This window comes from Limulus polyphemus, unplaced genomic scaffold (genome assembly GCF_000517525.1).
Source record: "Limulus polyphemus unplaced genomic scaffold, Limulus_polyphemus-2.1.2 Scaffold250, whole genome shotgun sequence".
Lineage (NCBI taxonomy): Eukaryota > Metazoa > Arthropoda > Merostomata > Xiphosura > Limulidae > Limulus > Limulus polyphemus.
In genome coordinates this window covers 538,910-549,200 of record NW_013665860.1, presented here as the reverse complement: position 1 = coordinate 549,200, position 10,291 = coordinate 538,910, and the positions used below count along the sequence as shown (strand labels likewise).

Below are 10,291 nucleotides of genomic sequence, written 5' to 3'. Positions count from 1 at the left end.
GTTCAATTTATCGATGTTATCAATACCATAAGATCCTTATGCTGTCCACACATACAGATTTCATAATAAAATAATATAAAATCAATATAATTTTTAGGGGTACATGGGAATCTATCAGAATGCCCAAGGCCAAGGGGTACAGTGGAACATAAAGGTTGGGAATCCCTGTCCTATGATATCTTTACGATCCATAAGTAAATTCATCCTATGATATTCTTACGATCTATAGGTTAATTTATCCAAAAATATCTTTACGATCTATAAGTAAATTCATCCTGTGATATCCTTATGATCTATAAGTAAATTCATTCTATGACATCCTTATCGTGTATAAGAAAATGATCTAACAAGTCTTGAAAATACTTCTATGGTTTCTTAAAGTTGATACGCAGTAAATATAATAGTTTGTGTTATTCCGTTCAGTACCTTGTGAACACATAATCCATGAACGCGCAGCAAGAAAAGAAACTTTATAAAATTGATACTCACATAAAAAAATAAACAAAAAGCCCGAGCGTGGCCCAGTAGTTAGCGTGCCAAACTATAGATCTGTGAATCCTTTATTCGCGTCCCGTTACCGACAAAAAAAAAAAAACGCTCACTGCACTTTGAAGTCGTAGGTGCATTATAAGAGTGATGGCCAAATATCACTACTTGTTTGACAAAAGAGTAGTCCAAGAGTTGGAGGTGAGTAACGGTTGTCTAGCTGTCTTCCCTCTAGTTTGCCCCCAGTGGCACAGCGGTATGTCCGCAGACTTATACTACTAGAAACCGGGTTTCGATACCCGTGGTGGGTAAAGCACAGATAGCCCGTTGTGGGGCTTTGCGCTTAACAACAAACAATAACCCTCTAATTTGTTAGACCAAAATTTGGGACGGTTAGTAGAGATAGTGCCTGAACAGCTTGACTTGAATATCACCCCCCAGTGGCACAGCGGTATGTCTGCGGACTTACAACGCTAGAAACCGGGTTTCGACACCCGTGGTGGCAAACAATACTTGAATATCCAAAAATCCAGTGCTTTCGACAGATGTACCTGTCTGTATTAGGGGAAAGGGTAGAATAATGCAATGGAGAGTAGTAAGTTTTAAAATGGTAAGTATTATAAATGACCAGGCGTGGGCCAATGTGAGCCACGTGTCAGGTCAATTTAGTTCAAATATCACTTTGAAAGTATATGACAAATGCATGATAAATATATAAAAAAAAAAACATGTACCGATTAAACAGAACAGTTATTCTATGTTAAAAATTTTGTATTCAATTTTAACATTGACTTTATACACCATGGCCCATTCTACCTTACCAACTTTGGCCTATACTCCGCCAATCAGACATATTTCCTTTTATTTTTCACCTTGTTTGTTTTTATTTTTGAAATTCGCACAAAGCTACACCAGGGCTATCTGCGCTAGCCGTCCCTAATTTAGCAGTGTAAGACTAGAGGGAAGGCAGCTAGTCATCACCACCCACCGCCAACTCTTGGGCTACTCTTTTACCAACGAATAGTGGGATTGAACGTAACATTATAACACCTCCACGGCTGAAAGGGCGAGCCTGTTTGGTGGGACGGGGATTCGAACCCGCGACTCTCATATTGCGAGTCGAGTGCCATAACCACCTGGCCATGTCGGGCCATTTTTCAAATTATGCCCACACTTTACATTTCATTGCACCTTTGCCCCTATGAAGATATGTTCACATGTTAAAAGTGTTGGTTTAATCGCTTTTTTTAAAGTGATTTAGTAGCGTTTTTTCTTATGCTACATATTTTTAATTATAATTAATATGTGAATTAATACTGTTGCTCCACAAGTAGTCCAACACTATATAATTTGTCTTAAACTTAAACTCATTTGTTTGAGTGAATTTTCAGTTTTAATAAAACTAAGCCTTTGTATTACAGATGTTCAATAAAAACTTTGATATATAAAAAAATATTTGAATGTTCGTTTATTAACGTACCACAACCCAACTATTTACTTTTACGTTAACCATGAAATGAGACATGAGCTTAGGAGCAATTGCAACAAATGTGTTTGAATATTTTCTGCTTTACTTTTAACGATTGTGATATGCAGTTGCTATAATTTAAAGGCACATAATTTGTCTTTTTTTAAATAGTCCAGAATCGTGAAATTAAATGTCTAGTGGTTAATAAGTCCACGTACATGTGAGGCAAACTTTTTTTGTATAACAAGCGCCACCTCACAATCATTAAGTCCTATTCTTTCACAAACTACAGTTCTTGGTTCTAACCCTGTCTTACTCGACTTTTACACTAACATTAATCAGGCTTAATGAAGGTTCTCGCGAGGTTTAGTGGTACATTTGTTAAATCACATCTTATCAAAACTCAAAAGTAACCTTCTACAATTACCCTGGGCGTATTCGAGCCAGTTCGGTGAGATCCTTTTACCATTGTAGAAACGCATTGAGAAAGAATTAGATTATAAACCACAGTGAAACCGACACCGATGATTCATTACTATCCACGAGTTTCGTAAAAGGTGAGACTACCTATATATATTGGAATAAATGTGAGGGGTGATTTTCTTAAAATCTTTTATTTGACGACGTTTCGATCAATTGCTCTTTCTCAAACAATAAATTTCTTCGCACATTTACACATTCGTATTTACCACCCATTTCGCATTTTTATTTTGTATCTTTTATAGCTATACTCCCCACCCCCACCCCTTCACACATACAAATATATATATCACGAAGCCGGCCATAAATATTCCCCGTTCCGCCTATATATAGGACAAACAAATACAAGAAGGATACCAACTCTTAAAGTGGGAATAGTGAAATGTATCCTACTAAAAGAGGTCTTTGAACACACAATATTCGCAGAGGTTTGGTAATACATCACCTGTCACATTCTATATTTATTCGAAGGTCTCGCACGTGAAAGTTAAATCAAGCAAGCTGTGACCTAACTAACTACCTTGGAACTTGGTTCCAACTTCTTCTAATAAACCTCATTTTACTGTAACCATTGCCCCGTATTCAATGCCTATGGGTGGTTTACTCGGTAAACCTAATTTTACCTTAACCATTGCCCTGTATTCAATGCCTATGGATGGTTCACTCGGTAAACCTCATTTTACCTTAACCATTGCTCTGTGTTCAGTGCCTATGGGTGGTTTACTCGGTAAACCTAATTTTACCTTAACCATTGCCCTGTGTTCAATGCCTATGGATGGTTCACTCAGTAAACCTCTTTTTGCCGTAACCATTGCCCTGTGTTCAATGCCTATTGGGCAGTTCGTTCAGTATATGGGCATGATGTTGTATCATTCTCTCATTTTCTTAAATGTTAAAGTGAATAAGTTTTCTAGGCTTTTTTTTTGATAGATTACTTCTTTACGTTCATGGAATTTCCGTAATTTAAGATGTTGGTAATTTTCTTTTAATTCAAATTTTTCACTGTTGAGTAACTTTTACGCAAAATGTACTTGTATTACGTATTTATGACAAAACTACTAAGGCTATCATTCGCCGCCCCTAATTTTGAACTACTGACCAGAAGAAAGGCAAACCGTTATTGTCACCCTACACGCTGCTGGATTAAATGTCACTCTTATAAGACACACACACAACTTAAAGTTGGAGGATATTTTGTGGTATCGAATGGATTTGAACCCGACTCCGAAACAACAGGAAAATGTCACTCTTATAAGACACACACGCAACTTAAAGTTGGAGGATATTTTGTGGTATCGAATGGATTTGAACCCGACTCCGAAACAACAGGAAAATGTCACTCTTATAAGACACACACAACTTAAAGTTGAAGGATATTTTGTGGTATCGAATGGATTTGAACCCGACTCCGAAGCAACAAGAAAATGTCATTCTTTCGTTCAAATTGCGCTAACTTCCACTAGTTATCTCAATATTCATTACTTGCAGTAATAGAAAAACATAGAGTTACAGAAACACAAACGTGACTTTATAAAATTACAGTAAAGACAGAACTTAGAAATATCATGGCTGATACGTGATTTTTGCATTAGATAGTAAAGTATATATATATAATAAATTTCGTCTGTTGGATTCTGTAAGTATTTGTTTTCAACTTTATATGTACACACTTATTACCAGTGTGTCTAAAACAGTTTTAGTTACTAATGTTATTCGTATCTCATGTTGTTAAAAAACACAACCTCTGCATGTCTTAAATCCTATAAAAATCACATTTTCACAACTATATAAGTAATATATAATCCAATTGAATAATTCACAATCACAATGAATGATCAACTTTCAGTTTCTGTAGGTTTCCCGCACTTCGATTTGGAAGTCTTGCGATAGAACTATGAAACCTGGTCATATACATGTAACCAATGTCACTTAACCTTTACTAACGCAAATGACATCATAAAACTTCTTGATCTCGCATACTTTATAAAAATTCAAAATGATTTGGTTTCGTTTTTAGCATCAATGAATAGTGAGTTAGATGAAAAAGAGATTGGTTAGTCATCTAACCCTCAGTTAACAGAAAATGGTGCCATAAATACGTTTAGTCAAAACCTTGCAAACGTTGATAAACTATTTCAGTTTAAAACAATTTGATTTCTCGTTTTGTTTTTTTTAATATTCGTGAATTTTCAATTGTATGACAACGAGATAATAAGTAAAACTAGATGTTGGTCAAAGTCTCCTGACCAGTGGTCTAACAGAATCACACCTATTGAATAAGTTATCAAATAGTTATGTTGAACTCCATTTTTGTTCACATCCTTAAATAAAATTAATTGATTAACTTATTGAAATTATTCTATTCTTTTATATTATTCTAAGAAATTTAATCTTAAAAACTACTATGAAACTTAATTATATGTACTTATATTCAACAAAATTTCAAATAAAACTAGATATACTGACCTGTTTGAAGAATGAATATTGGAGCCATGTCCGGGCCTTTCTTTGACACCAACGCCCTCACTTCTTTGAGGAAGTCCTTGCAAATGAGAGTGACTAGATGGAACTGAAAAGGATGGAGACATTGTGCAAGGAAGCATGTTGTGGTGCGACACCTGGTGGTTTAGTGTCATGAAGGGTAAAGTGTTGATGTGTGGGGGTGCTCCAGTTGCCACCGCTGCTGCTGCTGCCGCTGTTGCAGCTTGCGCCACCATGTGGTGATTGTAGCCGTTATGAAGGAATGATTTGTCCAAGTGATCTAAAAGCAAAAAAATAAAATAAAATCGGTTTTAGATTATAAAATATTTAAACCACGAACTTAAGTTAGATAAACTTAAGATATTTATTTTCTCCAAGATTCTAGTCCTCATTTTCAAGTGCTGCTTTAAGAATAAAGCTAGTCATAATTTCTGTGGGATTGAGATATCTAAGGTAACTCTTCTTAACGTTTCAGTTATCAATTTTACTACATTAACTTTCGGAAGCCACCAAAAAGCATTCTCGTAGAAGACCAATAAACAAGAAAAAATCATAGTCTTGTACATTAGTGTAGTAAGGTAATTAGAAATATTTGTTTGTTTGTTTGTTATGAATTTCGCGCTAAGCTACACGAGGGCTATCTGCTTTAGCCGCCCTTAATTTAACAGTGAAAGACTAGAGAGGGAAGGCATCACCACCCACCACCAACTCTTGGGTTACTCTTTTACCAACGAATAGTGGGATATGCCGTCACATTATAAAGTCCCCACGGCTGAAAGAGTGAGCATGTTTGGTGGGACGAGGTTTCAAAACCGCGACCGCATATTGCGAGTCGAGCGCCCTAATTAGAAAACATACAAATCAAGGGTGTCGATACAATATTGAATACTAAATTCGAAATTGTTTCTCTGTATTTCTGTGTTTGTGAAATCGTGAATGATTACACCCTCAATTTTGTTCAATGTTTAAAGACACTTAAGTATTTGGATAACCCGAATATTTAATAACATGTCAACTACGCTATATCTGCCATATCCAGTAGCCGACGAGGCCTTTCACCCAATATCAGAACTCATCAGGCCAGCTGAGACACGACAGAAATAGTAATGGTTTAAACTCGCGATGAATTTGATCGTATACAAAATGTATTTATAACTCTCTTTCTTTTTAATTAAAAGTTACCTTGATAACGAATGATACGTTAAGTTTGTTTTCAAGTCACATATAATTTGTCACGGAGCTTCAAAACTAAAACAAATAAAAAAAAACTCTTCTCTCTCTGTGTCGTTTTTCTTTCTCTTCATTATCAAGTATATTCTCTGCAAAGTTCAATAGTTGTAATAGATCGCTTTCGAACTGCTCAATATCTGTGTGTTTCTTTAACTAAAACAAAGTAATCGTTCTCTGTTTTCCTACGATAGCGGTATAGTACTATTAGCTACGGCTCCGCAGGTTTACACCATTAAGCGTGTTACTATATATTCATGAAACAAAACAGCAATAACTGTAATTTATTAGATATGCCATCAAGGGCTCCTGGATGCAATAAAATGATAAGTACTGTGGGAAATTTTCAGTCCTGTCAGGAAGAGGGCGCCTAAGCTAGGCTCTGGTTCCTTCTCGATAGTAGTAGATATTCAAACCAAATCACACATGCATAAACATGTGTGTACTTATACAAAATTATAAACAGAACACTTTTATCTATTTTATTCGTGCGGTTTAACTGTACGTAGGACACGTGTATCTGTTGGTAATGACCAGACAGACCTTCGATGTATAATAGTTCACGGTCCTATTCGTTTAACGTGAATGTTAATAGCAGGATACGGCTGTAGATCCTTTATTAGGTCCAACGCTTCAATTAAAGCTCTCAGTGATATACAACCGACAAGGGGACAGTAATTATGTCTATAAAGCAGCAAATGGCAGATATTTCATATGAAGTCTCCTACATCAGAACACGAGACTCGCCTATGTTTCATGATCGTGATGTGTATCTATTTTGGTATCATATACAAGGTCTTCACGTTTCACGTGACGTAATTGTTTTATATTTTTCACATAATAGAATTGCTTTGTAAATAAATGAAATAATCTCTTAGCATTCTCAACACCAAATGCGTACACGCCAGGAAAACCGTCTTTAAATCAATATTAATTCCAATAAGTCTTTCCTTCTCCTTGTCACTCTAACCCTAAAGCCAACGTGGAACAAGTATTCTCAATCCCTCCACAGGCCTCATCTACACGCTGACCAAGTATCTTAGCAACTCGAGTTTCGATAATACATTTGTCACTGTCAAATTTGGGCTTCTTTCCTTCTTACTTCATAACCACTCGCAAATTGTTACAAGAAAGTTGACAACTTAAGACATCACAATGAAGTGGGAACGCTAACAACACGACCAGAGGGATCGTATCATAATCTTAAATTTTAAAGATGCTGATTTTGTTTTGTGTTTTCATTGACATCGTTCAACTGTTTTAAAACAAACTATAAGAAACAAATGAACTAAATACTTAAATTCCCTGGTATCTATGTTTTGTATTTTCATTGACATCGTTCAACCGCTCTAAAACAAACTATAAGAAACAAATGAACTAAATACCTAAATTCCCTGGTATCTATGTTTTGTATTTTCATTGACATCGTTCAACTGCTCTAAAACAAAGTATAAGAAACAAATGAACTAAATACTTAAATTCCCTGGTATCTATGTTTTGTATTTTCATTGACATCGTTCAACTGCTCTAAAACAAACTATAAGAAACAAATGAACTAAATACCTAAATTCCCTGGTATCTATGGTTTGTATTTTCATTGACACCGTTCAACCGCTCTAAAACAAACTATAAGAAACAAATGAACTAAATACCTAAATTCCCTGGTATCTATGGTTTGTATTTTCATTGACATCGTTCAACCGCTCGAAAACAAACTATAAGAAACAAATGAACTAAATACCTAAATTTCACGATATCTCTATTGTTCAACCGCTATAAATACCTAAATTTCCTGGTGTTTTCATTGCCACCATTTAATCGCTCTAAAACAAACTATAAGAAAAAATTAACTAAATACCTAAATTTCCTGGTTTTTATCTTCTTTTCGCTGGTTCATATCCGAAAAGAATATTAATGAATTGCAAAAAACTTCTGTAAACATTATCTTAGCGATGAGAAAAACATTTCTCGACGATGAGAAATTCTATTGGCCGGATATGTCATATTGCTTCAAATCAAAACTCTATAAACCAATGAAAGCTCGGGAGTAGAAAACAGGAAACTGTTGAGCCTTATTTCTATTTCCAGGGCTAACAGTATGATGCTATGAACAGAACTGATCATAGTATCAGACAAATTACTTAGATATGATCTATATGCATTGAATGTATTTTCTGTTTTGCCCTGGAAATAGAAATAAGGCTCAACAGTTTCCTGTTTTCTACTCCCGAGCTTTCATTGGTTTATAGAGTTTTGATTTGAAGCAATATGACATATCCGGCCAATAGAATTTCTCATCGTCGAGGCTAAGATAATGTTTACAGAAGTTTTTTGGAATTCATTAATATTTTTTTCGGATATGAACCAGCGAAAAGAAGATAAAAACCAGGAAATTTAGGTATTTAGTTAATTTTTTCTTATAGTTTGTTTTAGAGCGGTTGAACGATGTCAATGAAAATACAAACCATAGATACCAGGGAATTTAGGTATTTAGTTAATTTTTTCTTATACTTTGTTTTAGAGCGGTTGAACGATGTCAATGTATATAAGTAGGAATAGATAGAAAAACATCTCAATTCTCAAACACCGTTTTGAGCCATCTTCATTACCAATACAAATAAGTAAATCTACAGTAAAACTTGGATGGTAAATAATAAGGGATAAATTGACACGTCCTTCATAAGACAGTAAAGACCGTGTTACGTTGAAATTAGGCTCCAATTCATTATTAGCCTATATTATCTTTTATCCGAGTTTTACTGCTCACGTCATGCGGAACAACAGTCACATGTACAGTAAACTAACTTTAAAGCGGGAGAATTTGTAAGCTGTTATTTCAATCATTTAAAGTCGTTTCCCGCCTGACTTTCCAAGAATCTCCAAGTTCAGTCACTCAAGTTCTATTTCTGTTCTTTCTTATTCGACTTAACACGTTCTATGTAATTGGTTCAATATTTTGGTATCCAATTTGTAAATTTCATTCACAAATTTCGTCGCGCTACTTAAGCTGAGTTATGTTTAGCACAATTACATTTAAATAATCACTAAACACTGAGTGGCTCAAGTAATATTTCCCATAATCCATCACGCTTGTTCAAATCCAACCTACATTATACGCTTATGTTTCTGATCGGTTAATTTCAGGTAAGTCAAAAGAAGGTGATAAGTTTCTCACATTATTATTATTTTCTTTTACAGTAGATTTGAATAATCACCGTATTTTGTTTTAGCTTGTCTAGAGCTTTGTCCGGAACTTTGACACATCCTAAGATATTGTAACACCGCCGATTAACATGATGAACGAAGTGAATTTGAGTATTCCTACAGTTAAAGTCTACTTTTTCAAGTTACTATAGCTAACACTTGACCTGAGACATGTTCTGAGGCAGAGACGGGAAAAAAAAACTGTTACTTCTTGGCACGTGTAAATGGAATCAATTAAAGCTTCAATGCAACAGACAATAGTTCAGGCTATTCTGCTCAGCCTGAGTGAAACGTTCATATTTCAAACTTTGGAAACGATTAATTTTCACACTTCGTAAACCCACTTATTCTTTTTAACCAACGTTAATTATTCAGTGTACGCATTAGCACACTCAGTAGTTGGAAACGAATGTCGTATTATGACATTAAATGCTCAACAAAACGATAGATGGAAGCACATGGTTTTGTAAAAAACACACAAATTAAATAAATAAAAATGCAATTAACAGCTAAAGGCTCAGTTAGTTATACAAAACATGCAGTTAAAAAATATATTTCCCAAATTTAGATAGACAGATAGACCGTGGCAGTGAAATAGCCATTATGCGTGCCTCACACTTGCCTAGAACGGAAGATATACGCGCGGGCTTTACTCATTACGTGGTGTTCATAATGAAAGGTATTTCGGATGAAAATTGCCAAAGAATACATAAAACGAGGCGGGGAAAAACCATTAGATCTTCCGCAGCTTCACAGTTTTACCAACAAAACAATCATTAATGGAGTTTCTTAACCTTTTTACCTTTTTCAAAATTCATATTTCGACGGACGTTTGTACTAGCTCCTCGTTATATTCTATTTCATATTCATTGTTAAAGCATATATGTGTATTATGTTTGTTAAAAATACACGAATAAAATAAAACTGAAAAACCTATACAATAAG

At 35.0% G+C, this 10,291-nt stretch overlaps 1 protein-coding gene across 2 annotated transcripts in view; it reads right to left on the bottom strand.

Moving 5' to 3' along the window:
* The window catches only part of LOC106478797 (dachshund homolog 1-like), a 118,531-nt gene that overhangs the window by 38,658 nt on the left and 69,582 nt on the right, over positions 1 to 10,291 (bottom strand). For both annotated transcript variants that reach the window (XM_022382456.1, XM_022382457.1), the window contains exon 3: positions 4,901 to 5,195. In XM_022382456.1, the coding sequence (XP_022238164.1) occupies positions 4,901 to 5,195 (295 nt within the window). The remainder of the gene's footprint in view (positions 1 to 4,900; positions 5,196 to 10,291) is intronic.